General features: G+C 33.6%; 3 protein-coding genes across 4 annotated transcripts; 2 read left to right on the forward strand and 1 right to left on the reverse strand.

Annotated features, from left to right (window-relative positions):
* Positions 1–1,545: 1,545 nt before the first annotated feature.
* Positions 1,546–3,392, reverse strand: LOC125190928. Its single transcript, XM_048088351.1, has 3 exons — positions 3,155–3,392; positions 2,772–2,890; positions 1,546–1,801 (listed from the first exon to the last, which is right to left on the reverse strand). Exons 1-3 carry the CDS (start codon positions 3,301–3,303, stop codon positions 1,782–1,784), a joined length of 288 nt encoding a protein of 95 aa, XP_047944308.1. The 5' UTR covers positions 3,304–3,392; the 3' UTR covers positions 1,546–1,781.
* A 1,233-nt stretch (positions 3,393–4,625) lies between these two features.
* Positions 4,626–7,695, forward strand: LOC125186125 (NADH dehydrogenase [ubiquinone] iron-sulfur protein 8, mitochondrial). The gene is made up of 8 exons (XM_048082458.1): positions 4,626–4,782; positions 5,287–5,383; positions 6,269–6,322; positions 6,422–6,513; positions 6,648–6,761; positions 7,052–7,119; positions 7,203–7,314; positions 7,400–7,695. Exons 1-8 carry the CDS (start codon positions 4,729–4,731, stop codon positions 7,493–7,495), a joined length of 687 nt encoding a protein of 228 aa, XP_047938415.1. The 5' UTR covers positions 4,626–4,728; the 3' UTR covers positions 7,496–7,695.
* A 239-nt stretch (positions 7,696–7,934) lies between these two features.
* Positions 7,935–12,159, forward strand: LOC125190479 (pentatricopeptide repeat-containing protein At1g63330-like). 2 transcript variants are annotated; one of them, XM_048087800.1, is made up of 5 exons: positions 7,935–7,983; positions 8,502–10,701; positions 10,845–10,998; positions 11,220–11,332; positions 11,625–12,159. In XM_048087800.1, the coding sequence occupies exon 2, from the start codon at positions 8,596–8,598 to the stop codon at positions 10,654–10,656; it is 2,061 nt and encodes a 686-aa protein (XP_047943757.1). In that variant the 5' UTR covers positions 7,935–7,983; positions 8,502–8,595; the 3' UTR covers positions 10,657–10,701; positions 10,845–10,998; positions 11,220–11,332; positions 11,625–12,159. The 2 variants fall into 2 exon arrangements, with proteins under 2 accessions (XP_047943757.1, XP_047943758.1); XM_048087801.1 differs by having other exon boundaries at positions 10,894–10,998.
* The last annotated feature ends 3,009 nt before the right edge of the window (positions 12,160–15,168 follow it).

Raw genomic sequence — 15,168 nt, forward strand, 5'->3', positions numbered from 1 at the left:
CATATCCATTATCAGTACCATGCAAATTAAATAGACGATGGATATTTTATTTATATTATTTAATTGGGTATGGCCTTTGCAAGAGATTAAATTCATACAGCCGAATACCTAATTGGGGAAGAAAACAAACAATCGAATCATGACAAAATAACTAGTGTAGTAGCACGATTTTGCGCTACAATACACATTTATTGTAACATCATAGAATTGATAAATTTAAGTTTACATTGAAATCCAGCCTTTTTAACAAAACAATACTAGTCCCTAAATTACTATGTTTGTAACTTTTCTAATCAAAGAATCGAATTATTTAGAGTACCTTTTTAAATGCGAACAATGTTTTTGAAAGCTTCCCAATAAAGATTAGACTTGTACACGTAATTATTAATCAAATATTGAATGCATGAAAGCGTTTGCAGTACTATGATTTATATTCCTCTGAGTTTGTGTTTAAATTGATAGGGTCCACTCAGTGTGGGACGAAATAATATTTTTGACACGTTTCATATAAGAGACACGCACCTATCATTTTTTTTTAAGAGACGGAGCAGGTTAAATCCGACCTGGACCCGGGATTGATCCTGCCCAGCCCGTTCCACTTTAGTAGCAGTACTAGTATTATTTTTTAAGTCATTTTTTTATGATAATAATAAAATTTCTAATCCCGCTACTTTTATTTTGTGACACATAAATACCTCAAATAACGAAGACAACATTAACTTATTGCAATTTTTTTGACACGGCACCATGTTGCTCCAAAATAGTAGTACTAGCATATATTGAAATGAGGCAGGACCATGCCCATCTAACCTTAAACAGTGACCAAACGAAGAAGCTAGTGAAAATGCAAGATGGACATGATATACAAAAAGTTTAGAGATTCAAACATTTTAAAATTTAGATATCAAAATTATAAAAACCCTATCACTGGTTACTTAGACATACCATGGACTACTAAAACTACTTTAATATGATGGGCATATTTATATTTTTCATTTCATTTTGCCTATATTTAAATTAGGGAGTCCTGTTTGATCCCATCAGTCTGTAACACAATACATATGTCGATATAAGACTCAAGCAAACACCAACAAGATTATAAATATACAAGTCCTCTTACATATCTTGACATGTGAAATTCTATTTTTAGATGGAGAAAAATGAACTTTTTTGTTCAAGCCCAATATTTTGAAATTATTCTGCCAACCAATGTGTGTTTCAGAAACCAAAGCTTCTTGACAGGTGATATTGTCTTCAATTTTCATCAATGAAATTGAATATTACGACTAAAATAAAAGACAAAATTCCAATTTTCCATGAATTGTGAAATTAACAAACACAGCTAATTCTACAACGTAGCACATTTGTTACTACTAAATTAAACCTGATTGGTAAGGTTGTTACTTGGTACAATCAGACCATCATCTGATTGGAAACTCCATACCTCACTTAAGATCAAGCTCAAGCATAAGAAAATCTACAATCTCCACATAAACAATTTATATTCATGAAATTTTGAAATCAACAGAGAAATAGGCTTTATGATGAAGATGAAGTAATAACTTATTGTGAAAAATAGAATTGGAAAAAAATCGAGACCATCAACAAGGGACAAATACATCCGAACAGTATATCCATCTTTTAAGGGTAAATTAGCAATCCTTCGTTTTAGAGTCCACAGTGACTCATTCCAGGAAACGGAGATCATAGAGTAACTGAACATGAATAAGCAAATGCCACCAGGCTGAGATTGATTGATGCAATGTTGTCTGGATCATTGTTCACCGAGGAATCCCAAACTCTAAAGCACATGGAGAAGAATTCAACAGGCTTAAATCAGTCAACAGAATACAGTATGTATAAGAGAGCAATCAGGAATTACTAAAGCATCATAACAATTGTACGTGGCTTTATAATTCATCTTGTAGAAAGTTGGGGGTTTATTTGAACCATGAATAACCTTTGCATCCTTGCTAGACTAGCTACCTCACAAATTATAAGCAATTGCTTAATATTAAAGTCTACAACTTCAAAACTCCAATTAAGCTATACACTAGATACCAGGATCGTTGCTCCTAAATGGAACTTCTACAATTCTGCTTGCTTTCAGAACAGAAGCACCAATTAAAGAAATCAATTCAGTACTCCAAGTTGTTCAAGGGTAATGCACCACAATAAGCTTAATCAGTGAATGGTCAATGCTGTGTCACCGTGTGCCACTTCATTACTTTAACACATCAAAACACAAATATGACTATTTCTATGAAAACCTAAATTTCATCACAAAGGAAAAACCACCAGTTAACTTACAATAAAAAAATATATGAAATAAGAGAGTAAACGACGTATTTTTCTCAACATTTTTTGGTACACTACAAAAATAGCCACTCCCACTTGTGGTATTTCAAGACATGTATGATTGAGATTGAAAATCATCTCACAATCAACTACTTAGTTTATTTCCATTTGAAGTCATGTGGAACATGATTATAATTCAACTTACATATCAACTGCTTAGTTTATTTCCATCGAAGTCGACACAATCCATTCTACTATGTAAGCATCACATAAACCTATTAATGGCTAACAAAACTATCACATTGAGTAGCATACTGTAACATGAGTTAACTACCAAGAAACGGTGATAGCAGCGGGTATACAAAAACAGCAAGAAGTAAATGGATCAAACTTTACCAATTAAAGCACACTTTACCCTACATTCCAAAGCAACTAACCAATTGAGAGATGCATGACAAGTAAGGAAATTAAACCTTGAGAAAGCCAACTCCAGCAGGTCGTATCAACGGCGATATAAGACTTCAATCGAGCAGCTGCAATCGTACTATGGAGCGGCAGCATTGTCCCCAAGCTTCCCAACACAGGAGCAAACCTTTGATAAACCAATAAACCTCAAAATTGGTAATCGTAACAGAAAACATAACCCTTAAAACGTTCGAATCTTATCAAATAACAAACTAATTAGCGAGAAGCAAGGCTCCAGTGCAGAAGTCAATCCAGCCAAAAACAAATTGGTTCTGATATGAACGATTGCGACAATGCTTTATTTATTTATTGAAAAAACATGACAATAACTAAATAATCGAAGAAAACAATCAAGTAAAATCAACAAATGAAAATATTTATGTGGCCGAACCTTGTAACAGCACGAGTGGATTGGCTGGTCGAAGAAGAGAACGCGGGGACGGATTTGTGATTTGAGTCGAAGAATTTAGGGCATGAATTGGGGCGAATGCGCAGAGACCTCCTACCGATTACGGCGGCGAATCTGCTCGCCGACGCCATTGGAGGTTTTAGCTGTATAAACCCTTTACTCGAACGTTATATTGCGATTATGTGATTTACACAAATTACAAAATGGAGTATTTCACATTTGTTTTAGAGTGGTAGACTGGTAGTATAAAAAATTTAAAGTTTATATAATCACAAAGTGCATTTTTTGTCTTAAATATAAGATGGTTTTATGAAATTCACCCTGAATATTTTTTTTACCAAACTCTGAAATTGTGACCCAAACTTGACTATCAATGCCTATGAAGCTATATTTGACTGGATTAATCTCTATTATAGTAAAACATTAGGAAATTTAAAAGGCTCATTCCATAAGTATAAACTTGTAATGATTTATCGATGAATTGATCTACATTTAAAATTTTCAAAATATTTCGAAAGGTTAAAAACATCAACTAAAATAATTAATGTACTACTAAACTACCTTATAAAAAAGAACATAAACCATCAAATATAATTTAAAATCGTTAAATTTTGATAATTGATCAAAATAGTAACTTGTCGAAATAGTAATTTTTGTGTTTAACTACGATAAAAGTTTATTCGCGATACTTTTATCTTAGATAATAATTTATATTTAATTAAATTTAATAAAGCTTTTAATTTTATTATTTAACTTATCTTATGATTATAAATATTAAGGGAAACGTATCTTTCAATATAAATATAAATAATCAATTAAAAATTCAGATAGTTATTCTAAAAAAAACTTCGATTTTAATCTTCAATCACCACGATTAATCTTTTTTATTATTCTCTACAACTTATTGAGATTATTGGATAACAAGATGATATTATCTTTATAGACTATGCTAAATTAAACAATGGAATATTAAAAAGTTCATTAAGTTAAATTAAATTTAGATTATTATCAAAAATAAATGAAAAAAAGTCCCTAAAATAAAATATTGTACAAGGACCTAATGAAAGTTATGATAAAAGTATAAGGACCTACTAAAATGAAAAATTGTACGAGGACCTGATAAAAATATTGTGAAAAGTATAAGGACCTATTAAAACGAAAAAATTGTATAAGGACCTAATGAACATTTTGATCAAAGTATAAGGACCTAACAATGTATTTTGGCATACTTTTTTGATAATTTAGTTTTGGAAAATGCATCCCATGGCATGTTTAATAAATTTACTGATAAGTCATTTATACAATAAACATTTATTCGCGATACTTTTTTGATAAAATAATTCCTAATAATTTAAATAATCAAATTGATAATGCATTTTGAGGCTAAAACATAAAAGAAAAATTACCAGAAGATAGTAGTACTAGTATTATGAACAATTGACCAATTTCCTCACATATAAATATTGAATAACTCTAGAAACGAATTAGCCTTCACGGACAGCGTCACTTCACTTTCTGATCGCGAATTTGGGAACGAAATCTGCAACTGAGAGGAAATGGCATCCATCTTAGCTCGGAAATCCATAGCTGCTCTTCGCGCTCGTCAGCTCGTAAGCCTATTTTCCCAATTTCTCATCCAATTTTTGTTTATTTTTTCGCGATTTCCCACGATTCATGGAATTTCGTACTGTAAATTCAGATTTCTATTTTAATGCGGGGTTTTTGGACTCGAGACGCCATTTTTAGTAGTACTAGGTTTAAATCGATGAAATGCGTATTAGACCCTCACAAATCATCTGTTTCCCATAGTCTAGGGTTTGTTCGTCATTCAGTCTCGCTTCTCAATAATGATTGAATTTGTTTTAGGAATATCTTCTTTTAGAGAATTCGTCATGAAAATTTCCGGATTATTTTATTCGTCGAAAAATTTGTATTTACCCATTCTTCGAAGGTCGTTTTGCTTGTCGTTTCAGTTCTTTGTACCCCGGGAACAATGTTAGCCGCTTTCTCTTTCGTTGTGCAAACTGTTTAATCATTATTTTTCCGTTCACTTGTTTGTAATGTTTTGATTAATAGTTGAACTTTTGGTTGGTGTTGTTGTTCCTAAATTGTAGGCTCTGTCAGGGCAAGCATTGCAGGGCTCTGCTCGTGTCGGGATTATATACCCTGAGCGAACATTTTCCTCAAAGCATGCGTTCTCTAATGACAAAGGTTTACAGACTCTCCTAGATACATTTCTTTCTTCATTATCAGTTTTTGCAGAGTTTCGTGTGCTTATGAAGTAAAGTTTGATTATCTAATACGCAGAGAATACAATCTGCGCACTAAACTTTGTTAAGAACTGGTCCTGTATGATAACTAATAATGGAAAATTTACCACAAGTATTGTTTAACTTGCAGGCGAATAAAGATGGCTTTCATGCATTTTTCTCAGTACAAAATAAATTAGAACCTGATTGCTCTCCTGTATTCATGCCAAAATATGTTGGTTTGTTGTTAAGACTACTTTTTGGTAAAAAAATATACTCGTAGATGACAAAAGCCAAAAAGCCCACAAAGTTCCGTGCGTGCTGTCACACAACTATTTTTGGCCACAATGTAAATTGCTGCGAATGCAATTAATTTTAGAAAAAAAAATTGCTACATTGATTGGATTGCAATTGGAAAATTTAGGAGCATAGGTATAATAGTGTTAGATAAAGTTATGCCCATCGACTTCAATCTATTAGGTAAGTTATTCCTCATTGCACCAAGTGTGGAAGTGGCAAGTGCCTTTTTGCCTAGGCACACCAAGCGAATTGCTCAAAAGCCTTCAGCGATTTGGGGCACACAGTTGAGGCAAGCTTCTCTGTGCAGCAGCAGCAACAGCATTTTCTTCTTCTCTTCTTTGAATTCTTTCATTCTTTCTGTTTTTGTTCTTCTATTCTAGTTTTTTCACAACATCTTTTCCCCTTAGAAACAATCAAAGGTCGGAGATAAATTGAATTTCTTTTTATGACTTGAGATACCATGAGCAACTATTTAATTTCTGGAAATATTGTGAGTGCCAATGATCCTTGTATAGATATAATAAACTCTGATTCTTGTTTACTTTAGACGATGAAGAAAGAGAGAAGCTTGCAAGGGAGATATCTAAAGATTGGAGTACTGGTACATGAGTTTCCATGTATTATTCATTTGGCTGCATTTCACTCATCTGCATTCTGTATCTGAATGTGTAACCTTACCCTCTTCTGGTGCCATCCCTAGTTTTTGACAGGAGCATAAACACGTTATTCCTCACTGAAATGGTTAGAGGTCTGATGCTGACACTCAAGTACTTCTTTGAACCGAAAGTCACAGTATGTGTACATTTTTTTTTCTCATTGTTCCTATTTTAGATTTATATGGATGAGTTCAGTTATCAGATGAACCACCGTTTGGTCTGTCTCTACCTGTTGAATGATTAATTTTCTGATATTTTACTGTTGTGCAGATTAACTATCCTTTCGAGAAGGGTCCTCTAAGTCCTCGCTTTCGTGGAGAACATGCTTTACGACGTTATTCAACTGGAGAGGAACGTTGCATTGCTTGTAAACTATGTGAAGCTGTAAGGATCTGATTATGTACTCTGCTTTTGCCATAGGTTATATTGCTAACTTCTGCAGTAAAAATTCAAATGCTTTATTATATACTGCTTTTTGATTACCCTTTAGATGCTCCAATGGGTTTGTCTACATGTATTTTATGCTTCAAACTACATCATAAACATGCTGAACTACTTCGTTAAGGCATAGAAATCTCTCTTGGGATGGGTATACTTTTGCTTGTCCGTGTTGGCTATCTATGTGTCTTGTCCAGCATGCTCTACTTAATGCCCTTATATATCTTCCTTTACAGATCTGCCCTGCTCAAGCAATCACCATTGAAGCCGAGGCGCGTGAAGATGGAAGCAGAAGGACAACTAGGTTATTGAGTTCACCTCGAATCACCTTATCAGGAATTTAGCTCCTTTATCCATATGCTATCTTCTTAACTACTATAATGACAGGTATGACATTGACATGACCAAGTGCATATACTGTGGTTTCTGCCAAGAAGCATGCCCCGTCGATGCCATTGTTGAAGGACCCAACTTTGAATTTGCTACTGAGACTCACGAGGTTGCTACCAGTATCTTCACCTATGCTATATTAGTATGTCCACTGAGGAAATGTATAAACTAACTTCAAATTTTGTACGTCATAGGAACTTCTCTACGACAAGGAGAAGCTGCTAGAAAATGGTGACAGGTGGGAAACTGAGATTGCAGAGAACCTCCGTTCTGAAAGCCTATACCGTTAGAGGAGTGGATTGGCCTCAACACCTGCAAAAAATGTGGAGTTTGATCTCTTAATTTCTGAAAAGTTTAAATAAAGGGATAATTTTGTTTATGCTCCCCCTTGTAGCCTGATTCTTTTTCACGAGAAGGGCAAGAAAACATAGTATTGATGCAGTTGCTATTTTTGCTTCGGATATCACATTTGCTATATTGCTTCTCTCTACACTTTCTTATTTGGACAACAAACTTCGACTCGGTGTTATATCTTTTGTTGGATGACTTTTGTAGATGAAGCTTAGGTTGATTGGTTTTTATGATTTTAGCAATCGAAAATGAAGAAGTATTATCGTGTGTGTATGGATTTATAGTTAAAGATTGTGAGCTAGAGAATATCAAAGGATGTGATTATGACTTTATGAGATAGAGAAGTCCTACTTAGTCAAATTAGTAAAACAAGGTATACTCGTCAACGTCATCAAAAGTCTCAACGGGTGGTCTCGCTATTGCTGTGGTCAGATTCCTCCTCTCCTCTGCTGCATTCTTCTTCTCTTAATTACACTTTTTTTAAATACTACTATGTTTTTTCTCATGTATTGAAGTTGCAAATTCAGTGTGTAGTGTATTAGATGAGCCGAGTTAAGTTGATCTAGCAGCAATCCAGCTGTTTTATCAGTTGAAATGAAGTTTGAATTATGGATGGATTTGATAGCTTAGACTACTTCAGTAATACTATATTTGCATAGTTATAGGAATTGATATCTAGTAAAAAACAAACTAAAGCAAAATATATGAACTACAGATTATCAAATTCTGATCTTGTCTCTTTTTAATTCTAATTTGGTTGTTTCCTTGATCTTTAGAGAGATGTTTCATCTGAAAATGAAAATTTAGATTTCTTATAATGTCACTAATATATGTTGATCTGGTAGTATGAAATATGCTATTGTGTTAATAGAATTTGGAGATATTGATGCTATATTTTTTCTATTTATTGTGTTTAACTTTGTCTCCTCTCACTCCGTTTGTCAGGTGGAATTAACGAAGCAGAACCTGATTAGTGCATATCCTGCTATAGACTTAAAATCGAAGTTGCTGTTTAAGGTCACCCAAGTCTGTGCCGCAGATGAAGATGAGCAGAAAAATCTCTGCTTATGCAACTGATCTGAATCGTAGAAGACAGATTGCTTCTCCTGAAATCAGTTATTATGTTCGACCACTCTGTTCGGATTTCCACCGTTCCAGTGGCAATGATCAACTCTTTTCATCTGAGCCGCCAAGATTAGATTTCAGTTATGTTAGAGAACTAGATGATGCTATTCACTTGTTTCAGCAAATGATGAGAATGCATCCACAGCCTTCTGTTTGCATGTATAACAATCTGTTGAGTGTTATTGCAAAAATGAAGCAGTATCCCTTTGCCCTCTACGTGTTTGATGAAATGCGTCGAATAGGTGTCCCTGTGAATAGCTACACGATGAATATTACGATTAACTGTTATTGCCTTCAGAAATGTGTGAGTTTTGGTTTCTCTGTAATGGGCATCTTCTTCAAGAGCGGTTACGAACCGGATGCCACAACTTTCAACACACTTATTAGAGGGCTGGTTTTAGATAATAAAGTCTCTGATGCCATGAAATTGTTTGAAAAGATATTGAATTGTAGAATGCACGAGCCTGATGATATAACGATTTTGACTGTCATAGATGGGCTTTGCAAATCTGGGCATGTTCTCCTTGCCCATGATTTGCTTCGTATACTAGAAGAGAAAACAGGATTGAGACCCAATGTTAGGGCATATAATGCAATACTTGATAGCTTATGCAAGTGTGGAATGGTCAATGATGCTTTGCAGCTCCTGTCCAAGATGGTAGGAAATGGTGTTACACCTACTATATTCTCGTATAATTCAATGATTCAGGGCTTGTGTGACACTGGTAGACTGCAGGATGTTCAAGACTTGTTGAATCAAATGGCTGATTCTGATATCTCTTTGGATGTCATTACTTTTAGTATATTAATCCATGCATTTTGCAAACAAGGGAAGGTGAGAGAGGCCGAGGCTTTGTTGGAAACTATGCAGCAACATAATATTTTTCCTGATGTTGTTGCTTATAGTACCCTAATAGATGGTTACTGTTTGCGAGGGCAGATTGATAAAGCAAAACAATTATTTGATTCTCTAGCAGACAGGGACCTCAAGCCAGATATTGTGTGCTATAACAGCTTAATAAATGGATTTTGCAAAAAGGGAAGAGTGGATGAAGCTGGGCTTCTTTTCCTTGAAGTTTCTCGTAAAGGTTTGAAGCATAATACTTTTACTTATAGTACCATGATACATGGACTATTTAGTAATGATAGATTTACTGATGGATGGAAGCTTTTCAAGGATATGAAGGACCACCTAGCAAGTCCCAATCTGATTACTTATAATATACTATTGCATGGGCTATGTAGGAATGGGGAGATTGATGAAGCTTTTTCATTGCTGCGCATGATTGAAGCGAATGGAATCACTCCTGATATAGCCTCGTATGCTACTCTTATCAATGGATTATGCATGCATGGAGAACTTGATATTGCAAGGAATCTTTTTGACCAACTTAAGCCTCATATCAAGTTCTATAACAGCTTAATACGTGGATACTGCAAGAAGGGAAGAGTTGATGAGGCTTGGTTTCTTTTCCTTGAAGTCCCTTTTGTAGGTTTGGAGCAGAATACACATACTTATAATGCCATGATACATGGATTCCTTAGTAAAGATAGATTTGTTGATGCGTGGAAGCTTTTTAAAGATATGGAAGCTCGACGAGTAAGACCTAACATCTTCACTTATAATATTTTATTGGATGGGTTGTGCCGAAATGGAGAGATTGATGAAGCTGTTTCGTTAGTGCATAAGATCGGAGAGAGAGGATTTGATCCTGATTTAGTCTCATATGGTACTCTTATCAACGGATTATGTAAAAATGGAAAATGTGATGCTGCTATAGATCTTCTCAACCAACTTAATTCTACCGGCCCACAACCTGATGTTCGAATGTATACAATGATCATTGGCTCACTTTGTCAAAAGGGGTCAATGGAGGAAGCAAAACGTTTGCTTGTAGAGATGGAGAACCGCGGTTTTGCACCCGATAGTGTAACACACAATGTTATTTTACATGGTTTGCTAAAGAAAAATTGACCCTTACGCCATTCATCTCATCGGCCACATCCACGTCAATGACATGTAATTTTTGTTCCCTTCTTAAGATTTGCTGATAAATTTGCTTTGAATGCATTGTTTTCTGTTTGATTATGTTAATTGGTTGCTGTGGTATGGTGGCGATGGTGCCGATTGTGACTGTGATTGTGTGATGTGAACTGTTACAGTAATAGTGCAACTGTGCAAGGTTCTTATGGTAGAAGATACCGTTGGCAGTGAAAGAGAGCCATCCAGAAGTATCAGCTGCGAGGAAGATTGGGCATAGGCTATTCGTGAGTTTATCTGGTCCACATTGTCTGGGAATCATGGTAGCTTTCTCCGGTGAGTCTGTGTGTATATTAACTGCAGTTTGTATCAATTGGCTACATTTTTTTTCGTGTTCTCAGCTACATTTTCTCAACTAAATTACTCCCCCCCCCCTAATTGTTCCTATTTTATATTCCATTATTTATCTGGATGAGTCGGCTATCGGATGAACCACAGTTTGGTCTGTCTCTCTACCTGTTGGATGATTAATTTTCTGATATTTTACTGTTGTGCAGATTAACTATACCTTCGAGAAGGGTCCTGTAAGTCTTCGCTTTCGTGGAGAACATGCTTTGCGACGTTATCCAACTGGGAGGAGAGTTGCATTGCTTGTGAACTATGTGAAACTGTAAGGATATGATTTTTCACTCTGCTTTGCCTTAGGTTATTGCTAACTGCTGCTGTAAAAATTAAAATGCTTTATTATGTGCTGCATTTTATTACCCTTGAGATGCTTCGATGGGTTTGTCTACATGTATTATTATCCTTCAAACCCTATTTCATCATAAACATGCAGAACTACTTCGTTAAGGCATAGAAATCTTTCTTGGGATGGGTATACTTTTGCTTGTCTATGTTGGCTATCTATGTCTCTTGTCCAGCAAGCTCTACTTGATGCCCTCTCATATCTTCCTCTACAGATCTGCACTGCTCAAGCAAACACCATTGAAGCTGATGCGCGTGAAGATGGGAGAAGAAGGACAACTAGGTTATTGAGATCACCTCGAATATATTATACTGTGGTTTCTGCCAAGAAGCATGCCCAGTCGATGAATTCGCTACTGAGACTCACGAGGTTGCTACCAATATCTGCATCTATGCTATATTAGTGTCAACGGAGGAAATGCATACAACAACTTCAAATTTTGCACGTCATAGGGACTTCTCTACGACAAGGAGAAGCTGCTAGAAAATGGTGACCGGTGGGAAACTGAGATTGCGGAGAAACCTCTGTTCCGATTTCTGAAAACCTATACTGATAAGGAGTGGATCGGCCTCAACACCTGCAAAAAACGTGGAGTTTGATCTCTTTTAATTTCTGAAACGTTTGAATAAAGGGATAATTTTGTTTATGCTCACTCCCCTTTCATTGTAGCCTGATTCTTGATATCTTTTTTTCACGAGAAAGCCAAGAAAACAAAGTATTTATACAGTTGATTTGTTTTTATGATCTTAGCAATCGAAAATGAAGAAGTATTGCGAGAGTATGGATCTATAATTAAAGATTGGGAGCTAGAGAATATCAAAGGATGTGATTAGTAAAAATAAAATGAGATATTTAGATAAGGACGTGATGAAATTAAAATGGGACATACTATTATTTAAAACAAGCGAAAATTTTAGCAATTAATTTAAAATTAAAGAATAATAATACTCCCTCCGTTCCATAGTAATAGAGTCATTTTGCCATTTTGGTACGTTCCATAGTAATAGAGTCATTTCATTTTTTAGTAAAAGTCACCTACTGCACTCTCTCTTACTTTTTTCTCTCTTCATCTCTCTACCTTTTTCATCTTCCACTTTATTCTCCATTTATTTAACTCACCTAACACAATTTTTCTTAATCTCCGTGCCGAAAAGAAACGTCTCCATTACTATGGAATTACTATGGAACGGAGGGAGTACATAATACTCCATCCCATAAAGATTATTCTATTTTTCCATTTCCATTCATCCCATAAAATTTGTCTCATTTCACTTTTTACCATTTTTTATAAGGGACTTCATATTCCATTAACTCATTCTCATTTACATTTTATTATAAAACTAATATATAAAACTAGGAACCAAATTCCACTAACTTTTTCAATTCATTTTTCATTACATTTCTTAAAACTCATCTTTGTGGGATGGAGGGAGTACTATCTATCTATATCTATATCTATCTATACATATATAAAAGGAGAGTTTTGGAGAATTAACAGAGTGTCATTGTAAATTATTTAAATTAATACAATAATTTTCTATGCACTTAATACGTACAAAGTTGTTTACAAAAAGCCAACTTAGATTTTCCTAATTAAATTTTATTAGTTATGCAAGGTATTAAATTTGTTTACTTAATTTTAATAAAATATTGATAATTAGGTTTAGGAACGTTACCAATTATACTGATTTTGTAATAAAGTTCTGATTCTGATTTAGGTTTAGAGTTTAGTATTTTTTTACTCCATAAATTTGCAGATACACGATAGATGTTACTATCCCCGTCTACCAAAATTTGTACCATTTTTTCATTTCCTTCCGTCTCCCAATGTTTGTCCCATTTCATTTTTATCATTTTTGGTAGTGGACTCCATTTTTCATTAACTCATTCCTACTCACATTTTATTATAAAACTAGTAATATATAAAAGTAGGACCCACAATCCATTAACTTTTTTAACCCACTTTCCATTACATTTCTTAAAATCCGTGTTGGGTCAAAATGAGACAAATTTTAGTGGATGGAGTTAGTAGTATAATGTTAATGATCTAATTATAAAGATTTAAATGAATACAAATAATCGTGAAAACTGCATACATATTTAAATAACGTTTAAAAATTAGCAGTCTTAAAAAAGCCCATTTATTCACCAATACGAAGTGAGGTGAATTCCCTAGGGGTGAGATCCCCTGCTGTGTTTAAAAACACAGCACCAAATGTTGTACTATGAAACGCATAAATTTAGGAATGAAACGGCTGCTTCTCTCCACTTTCTCAATCTTTCATTATTTTATTCTTATATTTATATTTTTAAATTATGAAGACAATCATTAGTTGAAAATATTAGCATGAGTAGTGAATAAATTTAGCTAAAAAAGTGTAAGTGTAGTATCTTAACTTTTTTTTATTTCGTTCAATTACTGAAAGATTTGTAAAATCTAAAAATATTAATTTTAGGTATCCTCTTTAAAATAAAATATTTAAAGATAATAGTAACTATAATGAATACCGTTTAAAATTGAATTCCTCAATTAAATATTAATCAAATTATCAAATACTATAAAATAATAACAATTAAAGGAAATATGAAGGATAGAAAATGACATGCTACGCACCTTATGTGGACAACTTATGTGAACACCTCCCCCATTCATCACATTTTTAGTGTTGTTCGTTTTGCTTTATAGTTTGATTTAATACATTTTTAAAAATTTTATTGGCATTTTTAATCTTATAAAATTTATAAAAGTCAAAGTTTGAATTTTTCATATTCTCAAATAAAAAACTAAAACTACAAATAAAACTTTTATGATTTTTTTAAAATAAATTGAATAATGCTAAAAATGCGTCGAACAAGGGTGGTGGCCTATAACATTTTTAAATGCATTATAATCAAACTATAAAACAAAACAAACAATGCTAAAAATGTATTAAACGAAGATGATACTCACATAAGTTGTTCACATAAAGTGCGTAGCATATCATTTTCTATCCTTCATATTTCCTTTCGTTATTAATTATTTTATAGTATTTGATAATTTGATTAACATTTAATTTGGACATTCAATTTTAAACACTATTAATTATAGTTATTATTTTTAAATATTTTTATTTAAAAAAGGATGCCTACCATTAATATTTTCCGATTTAACAAATACTTCAGTAATTGAACGAAAGAAAAAAAAATTAATATAGTATTATACTCCGTATTCACGCACGGTAATATGCTTTCAACAGTTACAACTCATATCTTCATAATTTAAAAATATAAAATAAGAATAAAATATTGAAAGATTGAGAAAGTGGAGAGATGCTGCCGTTTCATTCCTAAATTTGTGCGTTTCATAGCACAGTATTTGGTGCTGTGTTTTTAAACACAGTAGGGGATCTCACCCAGGAGGTGGATCCCCTAAGGTGCAATGTTGTGGTTAATACGCAAATTTTTATTAACAAAACGCAGCCTTCTCCTTCTTTCGCCTTTTTCAATATTTTCATTCTTTATTTATTTATACCTTCTCGTCTTTTTCTACTTTTCATTATTTGCTTTTATAAAACACAGCCTTCTCTTTTTCTCTCTTCTTTCAACATTTCCATTCTTTGTTTTTATATTTTATATCTGAAAACATTAATTATAATTATCATTCATGATATTGAATATATAAAATAGATAACTATTTAAATTATCAAATGTATACTTCTTATGTTTCACCAAAACTTTTAGGCACAGAAATTAAGAAATTGTTAAAAAGTAAGGAAGAT

The sequence above is a fragment of the Salvia hispanica genome, chromosome 5 (genome assembly GCF_023119035.1).
Source record: "Salvia hispanica cultivar TCC Black 2014 chromosome 5, UniMelb_Shisp_WGS_1.0, whole genome shotgun sequence".
Classification (NCBI taxonomy): Eukaryota; Viridiplantae; Streptophyta; class Magnoliopsida; order Lamiales; family Lamiaceae; genus Salvia; species Salvia hispanica.

Excerpts from the sequence above, each read along its gene's own strand:
- LOC125190479 (XM_048087800.1), top strand. The coding sequence starts at position 8,596 with ATGAAGATGAGCAGAAAAATCTCTGCTTATGCAACTGATCTGAATCGT.
- LOC125186125 (XM_048082458.1), top strand. The coding sequence starts at position 4,729 with ATGGCATCCATCTTAGCTCGGAAATCCATAGCTGCTCTTCGCGCTCGT. Across the intron at positions 6,762-7,051 it reads CTTGTAAACTATGTGAAGCT|ATCTGCCCTGCTCAAGCAAT; the intron begins GTAAGGATCTGA and ends CTTCCTTTACAG. Across the intron at positions 7,120-7,202 it reads GGAAGCAGAAGGACAACTAG|GTATGACATTGACATGACCA; the intron begins GTTATTGAGTTC and ends CTATAATGACAG.
- LOC125190928 (XM_048088351.1), bottom strand. The coding sequence starts at position 3,303 with ATGGCGTCGGCGAGCAGATTCGCCGCCGTAATCGGTAGGAGGTCTCTG. Across the intron at positions 2,891-3,154 it reads TCCACTCGTGCTGTTACAAG|GTTTGCTCCTGTGTTGGGAA; the intron begins GTTCGGCCACAT and ends GGTTTATCAAAG. Across the intron at positions 1,802-2,771 it reads CTGGAGTTGGCTTTCTCAAG|AGTTTGGGATTCCTCGGTGA; the intron begins GTTTAATTTCCT and ends CATGTGCTTTAG.